Source organism: Sparus aurata, chromosome 1 (assembly GCF_900880675.1).
Source record: "Sparus aurata chromosome 1, fSpaAur1.1, whole genome shotgun sequence".
NCBI lineage: Eukaryota > Metazoa > Chordata > Actinopteri > Spariformes > Sparidae > Sparus > Sparus aurata.
Genome location: NC_044187.1, coordinates 28,330,472 through 28,351,462, shown reverse-complemented (window position 1 = coordinate 28,351,462; position 20,991 = coordinate 28,330,472). Strand labels below are relative to the sequence as shown.

Below are 20,991 nucleotides of genomic sequence, written 5' to 3'. Positions count from 1 at the left end.
TAATACATTTTCTAATTCCCTGCAGTATCACTATGACATCCCCCATATAATACATGTCTTATGTTATGGATGAAGGGCATGCTGCCTTTTAAACAAATATATTTACTACTATTTTTCAGCCAGTATGAGACAGTTATGCTGGAGAAAGACTTCAGACGCTAATAAAAGATATCACATATCACATCACATAATGGTTCATAACATTTATTATTTTTCTCACAATGCCACAGCAAACAAAAATCAGCAGTGCAGAGCACATCAACTTGCTCTTTAAACAGCCAGTGTTACTTTACAGGTTATACTGTTCCCTCTGAGCTTCACCTACATGGATCGAAAATAATAAGGAATACTTGGATTGACGCTGCTGGGTTAGTCTACTGTATGTTTGCTCCTACTCGCTGGTCCCTAATTTTGCATTTTGGTCATTGCATAACTCTATGTCACAAAGTAAAGACCAATCAAATCAAGCTCTTGATTGTATGTTTGTGTGAAAGCTGGTTACCATCGAAATAAAGTGCACGTGTGTGTCTGTGTGTGCGTCACTGGTGATGACAGTAACAGTAGATGACCTTGTAATAACTTGACAACCGAACAGCACATGATTGATCTGTACTCTAGCCGATTCCAGAGGTCTATTTCTTGACTTTGCCCTGAGCAGCAACAGCTTCCATGGCCTTCTTGACGGTCTCCTCATCTCCCAAGAACTGCATGGATCCTACAGGCTTCAGGTTCTTGTCCAGCTCGTACACAATGGGGATACCAGTGGGCAGGTTCAGCTCCATGATGGCCTCCTCTGACATACCTGGGAAACAGTCACAGACATGCAGAGCTTTTAATGCATTTGCATGGATCAGTATGATGGCAAAGATTTCTTGTACACATAAAACTCTTCCCAAATGCTCAGATATAAGTCAAGCAATATTTGTAGGAAGGAAGTCTGCAGTACATATTCTGGTTTGAATGGCAGAACAATACAATACAATAAAGACAGACAAATATTTCATTTAAATACCCTGACATGGAGAACTTGGTCTGGACAATAGTTATCCAAGTTATCTAAACACTAAACCCATTGACCTAAGTTTCATTACACAGAAGATTAAAGGTGCAAGAGCCAAAAACTGGCCACATGTTGAACTCATACCTCTAGCATATAGGGTCAGCATATCAACACAGTAGCTAAGTGCTGCTAACTACTAGCTCAGTTAGCTGAGAAGCTAGCCAGAGCGTTAGTGTTTACACCGCTGACACAGGACCTTTAGACTGCTCAGAGAAAGAGGTTTTCAGGGCCCGGGCTAGCTGGTGAGCATGCTTCATACATAGACGTCTATGACATAAAATCAAAACTATAATTTCTTCATATCATGTCGATAATTCTAGTCAAATTCTAACACATTTCACCTAACATTATGCCTAGAGACACAGGGGGAGGCAGTTGTTTATTGGGCTGTGGACATTTTTTTCAGCTGATGATACCTGATCAGCTGTTGGATGGGCACAAAGGTTCTCAGTTGAGGCTTTAGTAGATTCAAAACTATGGTGTATTGCTAGAGAAACTGTTGAGATAAATCAACTACTAGTCCCACAGACAGCGACAAGAAAGATTCAATGAAAATACTTCAGCCTCCAGTTGACCTATGTCAAAACTGATTATGTAAATTCAACATCTGTAATCAATTCAGATTGTGATTTCATTAAAGAACCATCAGATAATGTTTAATTACACACAGTGAACCCCTTGATTCAATTTTGAATAATCAATAAATATAATATATCAAAAGCAGTGAATGCTAATTATTGCCAACTGTAACTGTCATCAGCTAGTTAGCTCAGTTAGCAGGGCAGCTAGACATCAGCTCAGAGTGGTATTATTAGAATGGATGAGTGAAGCCCTGCTGGTTAGCATGCCAAATCCAGTGCCGTTTCTCCGAGCAGTGCTGGTGTTGGACCTGTTCCAAAGTAGGGCCAAACCTTGCCAGCACCACATGTGCATGTGCCATAGGTGTAAGACACACCTTGAAGCAGGAAGCCCTGCTTAACACCCTGAAGTCTCCACTCCATTGCTCACCCTCAAGATGCTTGACGATGCCCCGGAGACTGTTGCCATGGGCGGCGATCAGCACCCTTTTCCCCTCTTTGATCTTTGGGACGATCTCCTCCTCCCAGAAGGGCAGCGCTCTGGCGATGGTATCCTTCAGACTCTCACAGCTGGGTAGCTGGTCGTCGGTCAGGTCAGCATAACGGCGATCCTACAAAGGAAGAACAAGTTAATGTTGTCTATGAAGATGTCTGCATTTGTAAACGAAAAAAAAACACAATGCTTTGTTGTTCTTCTGTGGCGTCACCTTGCTGATGGTCTGATAGAAGTCATGCCCCTCATCCATGGGCGGGGGAGGAGTGTCAAAAGAGCGCCTCCAGATCTTGACCTGGGCCTCTCCGTGTTTAGCTGCTGTTTCGGCCTTATTCAGCCCAGTCAGGCCACCATAGTGGCGCTCATTGAGGCGCCAGGTCCGGTGAACGGGCAGCCACATCTGGTCGATGCCGTCCAGAACAAACCACAGGGTGCGGATGGCCCTCTTAAGGACCGAGGTGTAGCAAATATCAAATTCATAGCCAGCATCTGAGGTAAAGCGGAGACAGGAACATGAAAAAGATGGTAAGTGCGAATGTTAAAGCTGCAGTATGTAGTTTGGGGGAAGAAATTTTAATCAGGAGAGAAAGATCTTCAATGATGTTTTTTTTTTATTAATAAACAAACTAAATGAACAAACTGATCTGAAAGGACAACACAATTTCATACTCTTTTACTTTATTTATATTTGGCGGACCCTGCCACCTTTCTAGCATCAAACAGTGTTCTTGGGACCTTATTTTCCTCTGAGAACAGATTTTTTATTCTCATTAATATTTGAAATAATACAATTCTGACTATGGATTTCTTTGAATTGTTTGCTACAGAGAGGAAAATGTATCATCTAAACTATATTCCACCATCTGCTTCGTTTATTGCCTCTCTCCCAACATTAGGCAGACGCTTTTGCTTAGTCAGAGGCAGCACTACATCACGGGACTCTGGCAGACTGTGGGCTCTGCAGGATGGGCCCGCAGAGGATTTCTGGGTCACACAAAACCAACAGGAGCGTGTGCCTGACAGAAAGAAACGCGTCAGGATTGCTGAAACTGCCCGTGCCTCTTCCCTCCACAAACCCCACAAAATCAAGCGCAGTAAATTACAGCATTTCCCTCAGCAAACAGCAGTAATCTCTCCACTGACAACAGAGGCATAACTGCTCAGCAGGCCGACCTCATGCTCCATCATTCCTCAGATCTGAATGTGGTCACAGGTTTTGCCATAATCGTGTTGTTCCTCAGATGCAGGTCATCTGCCGATTGTGTTTGTAAGGCTGCGGCTGAATGCGTTGGATCCCTTTTTGTTTGCGACATTACATACAGATGATTGTGTCTGAGTATTGGAGCTGTGAGATATAAAAACATGTTTCTTTGTTTTTTTTCTTGCTTTCATTCCAATAAAATAATCATGGACACCTCTATCAGTGGAGGGCATCGCTCCTGTTAAATTGGCTTTGATTCAATATACAAATAAATCATGTATCAAAAGGACAAATAGAGCAGGATGTATGACACCAAGGGCCTCAGACTGTCTTCACTGGGACCATGGGCTCAGGGGACAACGTGTCCGGCAGAGACTCTGACAGATGTCTAAATTCACTCCAGTTTTTCTTAATATCAACAGGACCACTGAGTCAAACGGTCACCGAGTCTGCCCTGTCTCTCCCATGCTGCTGACTTGTCTTGTGTCGCAGAGAGCCGACTACCTGTTTCCCCATCCGGCAGCGTTGCATAAGCTCGCCACGGCTTAATCCGATGACCGTGAGAGAAAGCCTGATGAGGCCCTGTGTGACTTTATCTGGTACCTTTCAGCGCCTGTCCTCCTCTCCTCGCCTCCTGCTCGCCGGTCTCGCTCAGGTCCGCGTCGAACCAGCCGCAGAAGCGGTTCTCCTGGTTCCAGCAGCTCTCTCCATGGCGGATCAGGACCAGCTTGTACGCAGCCATCCTCACACCAATGCCCTCTGCTCTGTATTTCCGGAGTGTTCGGAGCGAGTGACTCTTCCTCAAATGCGGCAGCAACGACCGCAAATGTATCCTGAATTCACCGAACCCCCAAAGACGCGGGCGCAGTATTTTTGGTAATGAGGAAGGACGGTGTATGGCAGCCGTAGGTTTTGTAGAGTTGGCTGGCGTGCCCGAACTTGACAGATCTCACGACTCGAGCCCTCTTCCTGCTGGTTTCCACCAATCAGAAGGCGAGCTGTGTGCGCCGGAGGAGGAGGGAGGCAGGAGGATGCGCACAGCGGCACGTCCACACGCCCGGCAGTGCGGCCTGCAGGCTGGAGCCAGAGCATCATATGAGGAAATCAACCAAGTAATGAATGAACACTATAGTAAGTGGAGAGAAATATGAATATGCGCAGCTTTGAATTGCAGTCAAGTCGCTACATGTTTCCACAAACGTCTCAAAGTGTCCAAACATGTGTATTATTCACCTTTTTACTTCCGTCACCTGATCTCATAAAAGTAGATGCTGTCACAGGTGGTGCAGTGTACATCTGACAGTGTAGGAGCAGAGTTGAGGTTTCTGGTAAAACTTCATCTGCTTCCAAGGAGCATGGAGAAGAGAAGTCAGAACTCCAGTGCCATTGTTAATATACAGAACAACTTTATTAATAGACTAGGTCATCACCCTGATGGAGGCCACAAGTGGGAACACATTGGCTCAGTATACCACAAGTGTTGCACTTTAACTTTGAACATGGAGCACATTCACTAGTAAAGAAAGAGTGGGGGTTGTTACAAATATTACGTTTATTATTAGGCCTACTGCACATAGAGAAACACTATTAACATTTCACAGGAATATATTTAAATGTGGTGTCATTTAACATCAAAAGTGCAACATGTAAGATAGGCCATCTGTCCAACTCAAACTCATTACAAATGGGGCTAGCTGGCCCCTATCTCTGTAACACAATATATAGACATTGATTTGTTTTAATTTGATATATTTGACTAAATTCTTACATACTTTCATTGTCAGAGACCAGAAGGACTAGCTTTAATTTTGCATTTGGCTCATGCGGACCTCATGGACTTGGATGACAGACACAGACTCTATGACTCATTGGACTTTTCAGAGTAGAAAATGGTCATCCTGGGGTGTGGCAGTCTTGAGGTTACAGTATACTTTAACATTCATTCAAACCAGAATCTACTGCGCTATAGTGTTGCCTGATCATGAAAATTAACTCAGAGAGCTTCAGATATCCCCATCCCTGACCTTTTGACCTTCCAGTAGGTAGGGGAGAAGGTGGAGTTTGCCGCTCATCATTTGTAGGAGAAAAACGAGCGTAAGGAGACGAGAGTCTACAGTCATTAATGGGAACAGGAGAAAAAAAAATCTATATTAACAAGATTTAGTCAGAACTAGTCACCACAGCAGCCATGCGGGCAGAACGGCACCTACGCTTGTGCTGTGTGGATCACACATGCATTAGCTTTGCTTCTCAACAACTATGTACTCAAAGTGTAGTCTGAATGTTATGTGGCTGCAAGCACAGCATTATCACGCTTCTTTTGCAAAGATTATATTAAATTGAAGTCGGATTGATAGAATTTCTACACCTCTGTGGTTTAAATAAAGACAGTCTTGTCGTCTGTGGCATATGTTACCCTGACAGTCCTAAAACACTGGATTGAAGACACTTAGGTAAGGGTTACAAATGTACTGATATCCAAAATGAAAGGCTGATATTAAAGATATGATTAAATTGTCCTGGGGGCTCAGGAATAAAAGTAAAATAAACGTGATATTTGTGGAGGACTGACCACAGTCAAAATTGAGTAAAAAGTAATAAGAAAATCTAGCAGAAGAAATCATGTACTTATGTCCAGCATATTGGTCAACTGAATCTTGTCAAATAAAGTCATTCTGTCATCCATCAGTCTTATCATTTGCTGATTTCTTTTATTAAAAATAAATTAAAAAAACTTTTTATGTAGGTTGTGGACATGTTTTTTTTTTGTTGTTTTTATTTTTTCAATCTGAAGTTAGTTCGGCTCATCCTATCAGACCAGCAGAATCTGTGGAGCTTCAGACTGTGAGACTGCACCCTGCTCCCATAATAGCACTTTTATATACAGTTAATTGATTGGGTTAACTATGGTGTCACGTGTGTTCAGTGGGAGGAACGATTGTGTCCAATCAGCGCTTGAGTTTAGGTTGTTGACAGGTAGATCTGACCGCTGAGTGGTGTACGATGAAAACACTCAACAGGTCCCGCCTCTTCCCGGAAGCTAACGGTCATCTGACTTTTCTCTTTTTTTCTGTGTTTCCTTGTTAGCCAGCGTCAGTACTAGCCAACAAAACAACCGTCCCACTTTCTCTCCCTCTTCTATTTCGTCTTCATATCTCTTTCCTCACTCTCTCCAGGAGTTAAAAGAACTCTTCGTCCACCTCCGTTACCATGGACGAGACGAGTCCGCTTGTCTCTCCGCTCCGTGACTCCGGTGAGTTCAGCTACTGTCCCACAGAGCCCACTAGCCCCCGGGGCGCCTTTGGAAGCACACCGGGCTCGGTGGTGCGCATCTCGGCAGGCAGTCCGGGGCGCAGCCGGGAGAGACAGCCGTTGCTGGACCGGGACCGTGGAAATTCACCGCGGGAGCCCCACAGGAACGAGTTTCCGGAGGATCCCGAGTTCAGAGAGATCATCCGAAAGGCCGAGCGAGCCATAGAGGAGGGGATCTACCCGGAGAGGATCTACCAAGGATCTAGTGGAAGCTATTTTGTCAAAGACTCACAGGGGGTAAGAAGAGAAACTGCTAACTAAAGTGCAATGCTAACGGCCCCTTTGCTGTCTCATGACTGATCTGTGAAATCTGAAGTGCGGTGCAGTGACTGCAGGACTGGTCTGATATTGTGTTGGTCGATTCTAGGAAAGGCCTCTTCTAACTAGCCTGTGATGACTTAGCAAATAAGCTGTCAGGCATGTAAACACAACATGAACCAACTCCAGTCTAAACTAATAAACAACCTGTTCTTGGAATCTAAAAGAATATAACGATAACTTTATTGAACACTGAGGTTAAATATGTTTTGGTCCGTCTGGCAGTTAATAGAAACACACACAGAGACACAGAAACACAACATTAACATGGACAGTATGAGTCCCACAAGTAATGAAATACAATACAGTCAAAAAAGGGAAGGACATTTCAATAACATCTCTAAAAAGTAAGGAAACCATTTGCAGGTTTGATAAATTACACCTTCTCTTAAACATTCTTTGTTTCCCAAACTCATCTTGTGGCACCGATCGGAGTTAGGTGTTAACTGTTTTCTCGGTGATGAAAACAGTCCCCCTCCTCACCCCTGTCACCCAACTGGCTCTGTGGTTTTCTGATTAGTTTAAAGGTGCACTATGTAGTTTTAGGGATGAGATTTTAATCAGAAGAGACAGATTATAACTGACTGACTGTCATGCCCAAATAAACAAACACTCTTTGTTTCCACGACAGCATAAACTGAATAAACAAACTGACTTTAAAGGACAACAAAGTTTCATGCTGGTCAACTTTGTTTTGTATTTGGCAGACCCTGCCACTGTTTCTAGCTTCAAAATATGTTCTGGGGAACCTCTTTTCAACATCTTGTTTATTCAGTTATGGAGAAATAAATGATTGTTTAATAATATAAACATTAAAACCGTGCCCCTTTTAATGGTGCTGACCCTTGTCAGCTTGTTCCTGTATTCAATATATGACAGAACAATTTTCAGCGAGAGTTATTTTTTATAAACAAGGCATTTAGATCTAAAAAATCTCGATCCAGCTGTTCAGCTCCCCTCCAAAACGCTTTTATAATCTGTGTGACTGCGGCTGTGCTGTTGGCATGTAATCTGTGAGTGAATGTCCATCTCTGAACAGCTGTCACAATGATGTCAACAACAACACAGCCACTGATAAGATGATTGTCACCCAGTATTAGCCAAAGTCCTAAATTTATAACCAAACAGGAGATGCTGAGCAAACACGTCAGATATGCTGCAGCACGGTGCTACAAAGCTTGACGGTGCTTTCTTGCAATTCATGAGCCTCAACCACATCCCCAGACTCTCTAATCATGCCAGATTAATGACGGTAAACTTTGATCAGCGCTGCCGGAGTCGACTGGTAAATGTCTTGAGCAACTCACAGACGCCGTCCTCCCACTGTGCTCTTATCTAAAGTGTTGTGTTCAGTCCATGTTAAAAAAAAAAAAGGAAGTGTGTCTGTGGGCTTTGTAGCTCTCAGATTTCACATGTTCATTTTGTTCAAGACAAGATAAAACAGGCCTTTTGTGTGCCACTTTAACTACTGGCTTAAGGCTTACAAAACAGAAATAAGTATTCTAAGCTGAGTGTGTGAGCATTTTCTCTAAGGACCACCCCTCTACCACCGCCACTGACACAAACACACACCCACTTCTCTGGTTTCTTGAGTCAGTCACCAATGTGCTTAGTAGTCATGTGCTTGCTCCCTGTTAGGATATAATTCTTTTCGATGACCAAGTTCCATGTTGTAATCCATGGTGTGTGTGTGTGTGTGTGTGTGTGTGTGTGTGTGTGTGTGTGTGTGTGTGTCATACTAGCGTAATGCGACATGTGATTTTTTATATACAACTTAAAAGCGACCGACCACACCAATCTTTTGCGACTGTAGGCTGTAAGACTGTTTGATGTTCACTTTGTACAGACAACTGCAACTTCACGTCAATAGTGACATATTTTCACAGTTAAAGTGCCGTTTCAAACCACTCCTGCAACACAATCCACCTCTCCACTGTCCCTTCTCATGATCTGTATGTTTACAAATGATAAGATTGCACTGTCCTCTCCATCCCTAATCTTTCCTTTCCTAGCTCCCTTTGGATTCTAAATCGCTCTGCCTGCTCTCTCTGTATCCTGATTCTCCGTCTTACTTGTCCCCACTCTCCCACCCTCTACAGAAAATCATTGGCGTGTTCAAACCTAAGAATGAAGAGCCCTATGGCCAGCTAAACCCCAAGTGGACCAAGTGGCTCCAGAAGCTGTGTTGTCCCTGCTGCTTTGGCCGCGACTGTTTGGTCCTGAACCAGGGTTACCTCTCGGAGGCCGGGGCCAGCCTGGTCGATCAGAAACTGGAGCTCAACATCGTTCCCAGGACGAAGGTACAGACACTGCTGCCTCCAAGAGTACAAATGCACGAGCAAACCATTTGGCAAATACATCCTCTCTTAATCAATCTTCTGCACTCTAGGTGGTGTACCTTGCGAGTGAAACCTTCAACTACAGTGCCATAGACAGAGTGAAGTCTCGAGGAAAGAGGTTAGCCCTGGAGAAGGTTCCTAAAGTGGGCCAGCGCTTCCACAGGATTGGACTTCCGCCAAAGGTATTGTGATGAATTGTTGTATTGCACAGGTGATCGCATTCAATGTTGAATTTCTTTGTCACATTGAGCAAATGGACACAATTCATCAAGGGACTGTTGAAGGATCATTCACCTGAAAAGTCTTGAAATGAAAGATGCAGGATATTAAGAGTCGTTTTTTTTATTTGATCTTATCTTTATTTTTATTAATTCTGACAGTTGGTTCCAGCTTCAAAAAAGGTTTGGTCAGCCAATAGTATATCGCCGTTGGTATCACATGGAATCATGGTTTCGTTAGGTGTCAACAATCTTGGTTGTTGCCAGTTTGTGGAAAAAAACGTAAAAAGAGTTCCAAAGTATGAGCTCCGAGCGCTGCCCTACTGTAAGCTAGCATTAGCAACAAAAAGTGTGCTAGCTAGCAGAAGCAACGTTAACGTTAGTTAGCAATAGCAACGGTGGCTAGTGCAACAAACTGGCAACCACTTGAGGGGGCTGATGATTGAACAACAGCGGTGTTGTTGGTGAATGTAATGGAAGGGGGTAGATGGAATAGTGGCTGAATGTTATTAATAACACCTTTTTATACAACACTTTTAAAAAAGCTCATCACAAGGTCCATTTATTAGCTTTACTGGTGCTTTCAATCAAGAAAATCCATCACTTGACAACAAAGAGACCAAATATTTATGTGTCAAAGGGTTTTTACTCCAGTTCAGTGCATTAAGGACAACCGCATCACAATGTAAATCAAAAAGGTCCCAAACATCCCTAGAAAAATCTTGTACTGCGTCCAGCATAACGACAATGATCTGTTGCTCATCCACCAGGTCGGTTCCTTCCAGCTCTTTGTTGATGGGTACAAGGATGCAGATTTCTGGCTGCGGAGGTTTGAAGCAGAGCCTTTGCCTGAAAACACCAACCGTCAGCTCCAGCTGCAGTTTGAGCGGCTTGTAGTCCTCGATTACATCATCAGGAACACAGGCATGTCTTCGCCCCACTCAACACAAACTGTGCAACTCTGCTTATATTAGAATGTTTTAATTTGAGTATTATTTTCTTCTTACAGACAGGGGAAATGACAACTGGTTGCTGAAGTATGACTGTCCCATGGACACTGTTGGGAATAGGGTGAGGAAACACGGAAGCTGGTTTTTAAAAAAATGTTGATTCCAATGGCTCAATATGACTTTATTTTTATACCTGTATCTTTATCTCTGTAGGACACAGACTGGGTGGTAGTAAAGGACCCCATCATCAAGCTGGCAGCTATAGACAACGGCCTCGCCTTCCCCCTCAAACACCCTGACTCATGGAGAGCCTGTAAGCACCTACACTGACATTGTCTTTAACCAGTCACTGCGTCCCATTCGAACTCCAAGTTCACTGATTTTTTTCTGAAAAAAATACTAAGATAGATTTGCTATTCCATCATTTTATTGTTAACCTCCTGCCTCCTTTAAATGTTTTGTAAATACTCATTAAGACACACTCCTGTTGTCCAATCACCAGACCCGTTCTACTGGGCATGGCTTTCCCAAGCCAAAGTACCTTTCTCCCAGGAGATAAGAGAGCTGGTCCTGCCCAAACTCTCCGACCCAAATTTCATCAAAGACCTTGAAGAGGACCTATATGAATTATTCAAGGTATGGCGGGAAACAAATGAAGTATTTAGCAGCATTTTTGTGAAGAATTGGTGGTAATCATGTGGAGGTCGACTCAGTTCTGTGGCTGTAATGATCACGTATAATATGTGTGTATTGTCTCCTGTGTCCCACAGAAAGACCCTGGTTTCGACAGAGGACAGTTTCACAAACAAGTAGCTGTAATGAGGGGACAGGTGAGTGTTCACTTCTCTGAACAAAAACTGTTTAAAAGAAGTGGATGCCCCCGGGTCTGTGAAGTGAAACCCATATGGGAATTCCCCAAACTTGCATTCCTTCCAGTTGCCCGCAGGAGGCGACTCCACTGGTTGCAGAAGGAGTCCAATTGTGTATAGGCTTATGAGAAAATGACTCTTCTTCTCAACCGATTTGTTGCGGCAGTAAGCAGTTTCCTAATGAGTTGAAGGTCTCAGTTGCTAGTTTGAAGTCTTCTTCAGTACAGCATGATTTTCATTATGTAAGTTATGGTCTTATTAAGATTAAAACAAATGATATAGCAGGGTATGCTTTAGGGATTGGCCACCTTGTAATTGCCAGGCTGGTTACCTTTTTTAACCATCTGCTGGGGAGGTGTTGTTTACCCATATGTTAATGTAAAGGTAGCCATTTTATTAAGCCTTATAAAAGATCAGTTTAACTGAGGTTGACCAATTTGAAGTGTAAATGAATGGCCTTAGTGTTAGCAGTGACTTTGCTAGGTGTAGCCGGCAGTCAGGAGGAGTCAGGTTGCCAGTAGTGTCCGGATTCTAGTAAGATCCACTCCTCTCTCCTCCCCGGATTCTCCCCCATGTCCAAATATGGTCCCTTCACACAGTAGTCCAAAAATCAATGAATGATGTCAGTGTAGAACGTCACAGTGGCAACGCCCACATCTTTAAAACCATCTTTGCTCTGGACACATTTGCAAAACTGCTGTAACAAAATAATTTCCCAGTCTGGGATCATTAAAGTAATTCTATCTATCTATCTATCTATCTATCTATCTATCTATCTATCTATCTATCTATCTATCTATCTATCTATCTATCTATCTAAAAATCTGAAACTTTTACTAACTACGAAGACATGTAGTTTCTGTCACTTCTTTTTAAGCAGTTTGACATGCAGGTATTTTTTCGTTTTCACACATTTTTTCTTTTCTCCTTTTTTATCCCAAGATCCTGAACCTGTGCCAAGCCCTAAAGGATGGTAAAACACCCCTGCAGTTGGTCCAGATGCCCCCAGTAATCGTCGAAACAGCCAGAGCACCTCAGAGAGCCAACAGTGAGTCCTACACACAGAGTTTCCAGAGCAGACGACCCTTCTTCACCTGGTGGTAGGGACGACACAGCGAAGAGGACGAGGAGGAACAGCAGGAAGCCCGAGCGAGGAAAGGAGTGTGCGGAGTGTCGATGTGCAGACGGAAGTTGGAGGCGGAATCTGAGTGCACCAGAGTCGGTCCTGTAATTGGAAATGATCATCACCCTCCCCTCCTCTCCTTAAGGATATTTTCATTACAAAGAGTGAGTGAGCGGGTCGAGAGATGAGGCCAAAAGGGGAAGAATTTCATAACATGGCTTCCCTTGACTGCCTCCATGCCTTGTGTGGATGTCGATGCAGAATTAACACCTAATTTGTGAGGTTCTGAAACTTCCTGAGAGAGAGAGAGACTTCAGTGAGATGTCAGACTTTTCTTTTGGACTGCTGGGTGCACGTTATGTTTGCTCGCACACATGCGTGCCAGTCAAAAGCCTCGTATATTTTGTTTTTTGAGGTGTTGCATTCCATGTTTTTTTCTTTTCTTTTCTTCATACCTTTCTGCCTTTTAATATTCACCCATATAATCACTCCCATGCAGTCAGAAGTCCTGGGCGGGTGAAAGAAGTGGTGCCACAGTGAAGATAAGCATTTCATTTTTTTCTCAAATAAGAGAAGTGTTAAAGAAAATGGGCTCTCAGTGGTTTGTATGTCTTTACACAGTGAACACAAGCCATGTGAACTGGTTTCACAGTTACTCACTGCTCCTCTTAACAGTTTAGATAAGCATCTGCAAGTCATCTGGTGTGATGTTGGAAAGCAGAGGCACTCTTGGTTAGAGAAACAACTGTTTTCTTAAGCTTGTGACCGGCTCATCTGTTTTTTCTTCTTTCGCTGATAAGATAAATGTAGGTGAAGAAGACAAAATTGACCCATCTGCAAGCAGGGGTCGGGCACATCCAGTCCACAAGCTCCTGCTGCTTGTCTCGGCCATGTTGATTTCTGTAAACAACAAAGTAGCTTCCTGCTGTACTGAACTGACATGAAATGTATTGTGACAATGCACTGTATAATTTGTATGTAATATTTAATGATAGATTATAATTAAAACAGATCCATTAATACAGATGACTTGTGTGTTTGTGAGTTTACAAATATGAACAAGTTAGCCAGACCTCTGGATTTCTTTTTCATTCTCTCAATGGATTGCTTGCTATAGTAACAGCTGGTGGTTTTAGAAATGTTTAAATCCTAAATGAAAGATCGAACCTGAGCTAATGATCGATAAAAGCTGTGGATTAAATGAGAAAAGAGTTGCTTGTAGTGATGAACACATTCCACATTTTGATGGATGAGAACACTTTTGTTTCGAGAGGTGGGATTTACTACTCGTTTCTCTGAGAATGTGTGTCACCTCAGTGTTAGTGTACAGCAGGAGTTGCTCATTAGCACACCTCTGAAGCTGCTGCTGTTTTCCACTGTCCCTCTGACCTGCTGAACTCACAAGGCAGAGGAAACCCCTGACAACCCCAACGTACAGTGATAGAATGGTACAGGGCTCAGGAGTCGCTGACTGTCAGCCAAGGGCGACCAATGATGCCATTGTCTGTTGGCCCAACCTGATGAGTGCACATTTTTTAAATTAGGAGATGGATTTTCATTTGCACTTTTATTTCAGAATGAAGTCATAAAAACCAACAACATCCTGGACTAGAAAACGCATTTAAAGTGTTCTTAAAAAAATAACATTTAATGCTGTATTACCATACCCTCCACCACTGACCATGATAATATATCATGAGTTATCTGGAGAGTGCGACAAATAACTGTCCAGCTAACCTTTAACCTGGTGTGACTTAAAAAGTGCACTGCACTCATGCACATGCAAAATTTCATTTCAGGCCTCACACAGCGGCTTGTTCCTGTCTGCCTCCTGCAAAAGTCTGCTTCAGAACAGATACACATTTGAATTTCCTATAGATGGAGTAACTGTAAGAATTAATCTCTGAGACAACTTGCCAAACTACAGAGTGCATGTTAGGACAAGGTTCTAACGATGTTGATACAGTATGACCTTATTTAAAATCAATCCTGTGTTTCATTATTGAGCTGCACAGAATCTCAGACCAGTGTGTGTTGTTCTCCAGTCCATTTTTAGTGGAGGATGCGGTGAAGATAGCGTTCAGAGTGTCTGGCACAATCCTGTCGTGCCACATCCAACCTCCATGATGAGGGTTTGAAAGGATTATGGTGCTCTGGGATGTCTTCCTCAGTTGCTGGCACAAATTCTGCCGGACTGGGCTCTATGTTGTCCTCTTCATCCTCAACAGTGTAGTCTGATAATGGCTCCCCAATCCTGGAAGATAGATTAGTAGCAGTTACAGGTTTAGCTGAGCTATTTAATCCTAATGTACTATATATATATATATATATATATATATATATATATATATATATATATATATATATATATATATATATATATTTTTACACACACCGGTATATATATATTGTAAATATATAGAAAATTGAAAATAGGAATTGGAAAAAATAAATAAAAAATATAAGTATATGGAAGTCTGTTCATTTTTAAACCATAGTATCAGACAAATCAGACAAAACTCTAGGCTACACCCATGCTGGCACCTGTGAGGCTGAACGTACTTGCAATGGCACTTTAAGCTATATGCTAACATCAACGTGCTAACATTTATGTTAAAATGCTGTTTCTAAGTGAGGACAATGTGTAAAAGTTTACCATCTTTTCAGCATGCTAACACTTGCTAATAATCACTAAACACATTGTAGAAAGATGGATGGGAATGTCATTAGTTTTGTAATTATTTGTAGAGGACAAATTAAAAGTTTGACCTGAGATGACATAAGGATCACCAGAGTTCTTGTTAAGGGGGGACACGATTGTCTGCACCAAAATTTCATGACAACCCATCCGAAAGTTGTTGAGATAGTTCAGAAGTGGAGGCCCACCCACGGACATTGCAATCTCTAGTGGCAAGAAGCTCTTACAGTGCGCCATTTTGTTAGTACCACTCCGCCCTGTAAACTCACACCACCATTTTACCATTATGTGGGACTTCATTCACTCCTGCAAATCTAATTTCTTCTCAGTGAGGAATGTGGAAAGCAATGCATGACGGTTTGTGTGTGTGTGTGTGTGTGTGTGTGTGTGTGTGTGTGGTGGTATGCAGAGAGAGGAGGACACGGTCTTGTGAGGTCATACTGAGTTTGTTAGGCACATGACAACTTACACGCTGCATTTCAAGACTCAGAGAGAGTCTGGACTCATGTTTGACAGGATGTTGAACATCAACAAGATCAACTGATTGTTTATGCAACAAAAAAAGGCACGAGGCAGATTATTAATAAAAACAAGAGACAACAGAGAACTGCCCTGCCGTTTTTTCCCTTTAACCCCTCATCTACACATCACTTCTCACATCCTTTCTTTACTTTCTGCTGGCCTCTGTCACTTACCTGAGATATCCTGATGCTTTGAGCCACTTGTGCTCTCTGTGTCCCTCGGCCCTGATGCCCGCCTTATTCCTCGCTCGGACCCGGAGCCCCACCAGGGCCTGGGCCAGGCCTGCCTCGCCCTCAATCTCTTCGCCTTCCTCCTCCTTCACCACCTCTGCTCCCTCCCTGTCTGCATCCATCCCTTGCCACACCAGCTTCGCCCGATGTTCAGCGTCTCTGCCTCCCGCTGTTCTGAACAGCCTATGCAGCTGGTGCAGGTTGACCCCCATAAAGATGTTGGAGCAGCCTGACTTCCTGCAACGCCGATTGGAAAATTGCCACAGCGTAGACAGACCATCCTCGGAGGAGGCGGATGCTGGGGCCTCTGCCATGTTGCGAAGGTGGGAAGCTTACAGGCAGTGATATCAGGACAGGAGGGGAAGGTAAAAGGGGCTGATGAGAGAGTAAAATGACCTGAGAAGGTTGCAGAGAGAGGAAAGTGATCAAACTAAAGAGATCACAGTTACAAGAAAAGCTTGAGCGGTCAGCCAGCAGACACATTTCCATGGCAGCAGCCAGAAAGCCTATGAAACTCAGACACCCTTTCCTGTGTGGCAAAGTCTTGTCTCATTATTTATAGCTCTGTGCAGGAAGAAGTGACGGGACAATAAAAAACCTTATTGCTGATCGTGGTGGATTTTCATTTTGGGATAATCGTGGATTGATATATCTGTGAATATCCACACATGAATGACTTGAAAGCCCTCCAGCTCGATTTATTTGGAACTGCCTAAACCAATCACCACGGCTGAAGGCATGGCGTCCTCCAAACTAAAAGACAACAGGGGGTGAGGTTACCATAATTTATTTGTCCTTTATCTGTGCAGAAGGACCTTCAGATTAATGATGACTTATTTAAGAAAAAGATCTTCATTGACTGATTTTTAAACAGACTGACCTTAAAGGACAACACAATTTCAAACTGTTTTACTTTGTTTATATTTGGCGGCCCCTGCCACCTTTCTAGCTTCAAACAGTATTCTGGGGACTTTATTTTAGGTCAAACAATAGTCCAAAGATCAAAAAATATCACAGCAGACAAAGAAAAATAGAACATATTCACATTTGAAAAGCTGAAGCCAGCAGATTTCTGACATTTTGGCTTCAAAGAGGACTAATCAAAGCAGATGCTGATTAATTTTCTGTTGAGTGATTAATCTATAATCCCCACATCCAAACCTGCCGGCACTTTAAGTGTCCCAGTCTCCTTTATCAATAAATTCTACCACGCATATCCTTCTAATAACCCATAAGCTCTGTTTCAAGTTGGTTAACACAACTTCTTTCTCCAGAGCCTTACATTCTGGAGACAGTACTGACATGCAAGGTGAATGGATGAGTACAAGTCAGATTGCTGCTCTCTCATACAGCTCTACATACATATAAGTGACAAGCTGGATGTAGAATAGAAGAGTGTTAAATTGTTAGTCCAAGTAAACCTTGTGCTTACCATGTTTTAACTGATGATTTAGCTGTTTCTCATGTTGTTTTCCATGAACGTCTAGGTTACATTAATTCCATAAACACTATCCTGGCTAAAACTGTTCACAGCCGTCTACTATAGCAACTTACACAGGCGTTTACACTAAATACCTCAACATTGTTTTGAACACTGGTAGAATGAGAATATTCTGAGAGTGCTTACCTGGGCTTCTGTAGCTGAAATGAGACAAACCCTTATCATGCACCACAGACGGACAGACAGGCTAATCATATGTTTATCTAACCAGGATCCAGACAGCCACCTTCACTAATGCCCGGCCGACCCACTTCCGACACGGCACGTCAGTGGCGCTGGAGGCTGCAGGGGAAACAATCAGAGAGTAGGCTAATCCATGGATGACGTCAGTGTGGAGGTGCTTACCTGAAACCAAAAACCCTGACATAACAAACAAACAGACAAACAAACAGTAGTCAGCTGTAGTCTGATGGAGAGAGGAGACACATGCAAACACACACACACACACACGCTGCACTGCAGGTTCTTGCATCAGGTGTGATTGATTGATTCACTTTATCGGCCCAAAGGTTGCAGTGTGGACACACATTTGAACACCATGAAAGTACAACAGTCTGAACACACAGCACCACCCTACAGCTCTCATACAGTAGTCTACTCACAAGAGTTTGACGCCTCTTTATCTTTTATCCCTGTACACAATGTCTGCCTTGTGGTTGGCCAAACTACTCACTCAAAAACATCAAGAAGGTTGCAAAAAATGAATTATTACGCCATCCTATTAGAGCAGACCCGTTTGATGTGTTCTTCCTGTTTCTTACACTTCAGTCTGCTCTGATCATCTGTAAATTAAACTCTGTAACTGGACACATGACACGGACAGACAATGATCAATGAACTGCATGTCTTTGTGTAACTCCCAACACGGTCAATGCTTATACATGAGATTAATGAGTGAAATTATTATAGATATAATTAAAAACTGGACTCAACAACTGTCTCACAGTCTGGGTGCCATTTAACCACCAAATGGATCTTGCTGTATAATGATTGGCCACCAGGTGGCTATATTTATCTACCATCTGTGGTGGTAAGTTTTTGAGGTAGGCTATTAAGACTGAAGCTTGGAGACTGAATATAGTTTCTAAACATATTTACTTCAAATAATGGATGTGAAAATGTGAATTAAATATAGAATTGTAAAGGCAGGATCTGGTATATTTGTTGGTATATTGTTGGTTTGGAGAGGCAAACGTGACCACTGAGCAGAACAGTACAGGAGTCTGGAGTCAGCGGTTAAAAAGTGACCAATACTCTGAGTAGCATTTGAGAAGATTACTTTGTACTTTTACCTGATATCTCAATGCCAGTAGTTTTACTTTACAGTAGTTTGATTATTATTTCAGTAATGTCCCCCTACTTGTGCTTGAGAACAGAACCTTCTCTTTCAACCACTGGACATTTTATTATTAGTCATTCATCAATTTTCAGGATTTTAACCCTTTAACTGCCAGTTTGTTAACATGAAAAAAATAGTTATTGTCTATACACTTTATATGTAGTACTTGTATGACAGTTCTTGACATCAACATTTTTTTTTGTACTAAATATGGTCTTTATTAGTTGCATGAGGGTTACGTTTCATTATGAGGCAAAGCTCCCTATAGGACAAAAGGGAAATAGTATGTATTTGGCTTATGAGCAAAAATACAAATAAACTGACGTATCTAGTGATAAACACTAATAAAAAATAAATAAATAAATACATTACTCATCCATGGCCACACAAATGATATGCTGATAACATGGGATGAATGACTTTATGCTGTTTTGACAGTGTGATGAGAGAATTTTTTTCATTAACGTCATATTATTAATGGTTCATAATATGTACAACAGTTTTAGCTGTCTGTAACATACACAGTGTATTAAAGACACATTAAATGAGCTGAGGTTTAAATTTAAATTTAACATAAAAAAAGTAACATCTTCCTTATTTATACGATCCAAAAATGAAAGTTAAGATCAACTAAGTGTATGTATGTGACATGAGGGTTCACTGGAAAGTCAGTGTTTATGTCAAATGAATGCTGATGAGAACTGCCACACATACACTAAACCCATCAGAGCTCTTGGTTTTCCTACAGCACTTGAAGGCGGCCTCATTAAACCAGAACAATCAGCAGGTGTGTTTGAAAACAGCTCCTATAAAGCGCAGTGGATCCGCCCCCAGGTCATTTCTTGTCCAACACTCTGAGCCTGACCTCTTCTCTTCCAAGACCAAACATGTGTGCTGTTTTTGCTGGACTGCTGAGGGCTCGGCGGGCTCTGGCTCCCAGGACAGGTGTCATGACTCAGCAGCGGGCGGGTTACATCAACAGCAAACCACCTAAAGATAAAGTTGGTCCGGTGGTGAGTCTGCACATTTTATGTTTAGCTCAGTGAGGTAACTCGAAATTGTCTTCCTTTTCTCTCTTTTTTACATTTCTTTCGATAAGTTCTCTCTGAATAAGTTAGTCTATCTGACCGGCATGTCCTGCTGCGCCCTGCAGGAGTCTGCGTTCGTGCTGACTGTGATGACTCTGACCGTCCTCGGACCTTCTGGATGGATCTTCGCCCACTTGGACGATTATAAAAGCCGTTCATGATGGATGAGCCCTCGAGCATTGGTTGCACGTGATAAAGCCAGTGTGTCTGCTCTTAAAGCGCCATCTGAACCCGTTCAAGTTTTTTTTTTTTTTTTTTTTGTTCACATAATAAACTTTCTTTATTACACTTGGTCAGATTCTATTTCTTTTTACCTGGTGCAGTTCCATCTCTACACCACCAGGGGTCGGAAGCTGTCAACGGAAGTGAAACCTCTTCGCTCATAAATAAATAGTGTCGCTTACGAGGCATCCATGACGGGTCGTGTTCTCTGTAGGTACCTTTCCTATCACCGAGTCATTGCACGGAGCTAAAGTGCCTTTTGAATGCACCATGAAGCCGCAGCATGGGGCCAAAGGGCGCCCGTCTGTGCCAAAGGCAGCCGGAGCTGTGGCTGCGCCGTCCCTGCAAGAGGAGCTGGTCGCAGCGATACACGGAGCGTTTGAAGTGGCTGTGGAGATCGCGGTTCAGGAGGTGACGAAGCTCGTCGGTCTAGCAACGGGAGACGTCCATGAAGAAATGCGACGGGAGAACGAGTCTCTCAAACAAAGACTGCAGAGAGCTGAAGCTCTGCTGGAGTCGGCGCGCAGGGAGGGAGGAGGCGGCTGCTCTCCTCCCCCTAAAAACCTGGAAGCCGCAGACCAGAGAGGTCGCCCGCCGCACCCGCCATGCAGCCAAAGTAGCACAAATCGCTACAATGTGCACGGCCGCAGGGGGGTGAGAGTTGGGGCGAGTCCTGCAGGTCACAGCTGGGCAGACCATGTGAGGGGGGATGTGGAGACGCAGCCTGTCAGGGATGCTGCTTCACAGCAGGAGAAAGATAAAGGATGTGATGTTGCCGGTGATGCCTTGACTATAGGTAGGCCCATGATCCAGTCTTTACAATCTGTGACTTTGGCTCAAATGGTTCCCACAGAGGCTGCATGATTAGTAGTGACAGTTGAATTTGTTATTGTACTTCATGTGTCATTAACAGGCAGGATGGCTTAAGTG

The 20,991-nt window shown here is 43.0% G+C and overlaps 3 protein-coding genes and 1 long non-coding RNA gene across 4 annotated transcripts in view; 3 read left to right on the top strand and 1 right to left on the bottom strand.

The window, feature by feature from the left end:
• Nucleotides 1-188: 188 nt before the first annotated feature.
• Nucleotides 189-4,324, bottom strand: pgam1b (phosphoglycerate mutase 1b). Its single transcript, XM_030415743.1, has 4 exons — nt 3,936-4,324; nt 2,346-2,620; nt 2,069-2,249; nt 189-802 (listed from the first exon to the last, which is right to left on the bottom strand). Exons 1-4 carry the CDS (start codon nt 4,072-4,074, stop codon nt 633-635), a joined length of 765 nt encoding a protein of 254 aa, XP_030271603.1. The 5' UTR covers nt 4,075-4,324; the 3' UTR covers nt 189-632.
• LOC115580992 (uncharacterized) lies at nt 2,529-3,502 on the top strand. Its single transcript, XR_003983971.1, has 2 exons — nt 2,529-2,656; nt 3,028-3,502. It is a non-coding gene; the product is annotated as an uncharacterized LOC115580992 (long non-coding RNA).
• Nucleotides 4,325-6,327: 2,003 nt separating the features above from the next.
• pi4k2a (phosphatidylinositol 4-kinase type 2 alpha) lies at nt 6,328-13,487 on the top strand. The gene is made up of 9 exons (XM_030426274.1): nt 6,328-6,881; nt 9,062-9,262; nt 9,352-9,483; nt 10,290-10,443; nt 10,529-10,590; nt 10,683-10,782; nt 10,972-11,105; nt 11,240-11,299; nt 12,281-13,487. Exons 1-9 carry the CDS (start codon nt 6,543-6,545, stop codon nt 12,440-12,442), a joined length of 1,344 nt encoding a protein of 447 aa, XP_030282134.1. The 5' UTR covers nt 6,328-6,542; the 3' UTR covers nt 12,443-13,487.
• Nucleotides 13,488-19,570: 6,083 nt separating this feature from the next.
• The window catches only part of LOC115586853 (zinc finger and SCAN domain-containing protein 12), a 4,229-nt gene continuing 2,808 nt past the window's right edge, over nt 19,571-20,991 (top strand). Inside the window, exons 1-2 of the mRNA XM_030426261.1 lie at nt 19,571-19,764; nt 19,905-20,857. Coding sequence (XP_030282121.1) covers nt 20,332-20,857 — 526 coding nt within the window. The 5' untranslated portion in view covers nt 19,571-19,764; nt 19,905-20,331. The remainder of the gene's footprint in view (nt 19,765-19,904; nt 20,858-20,991) is intronic.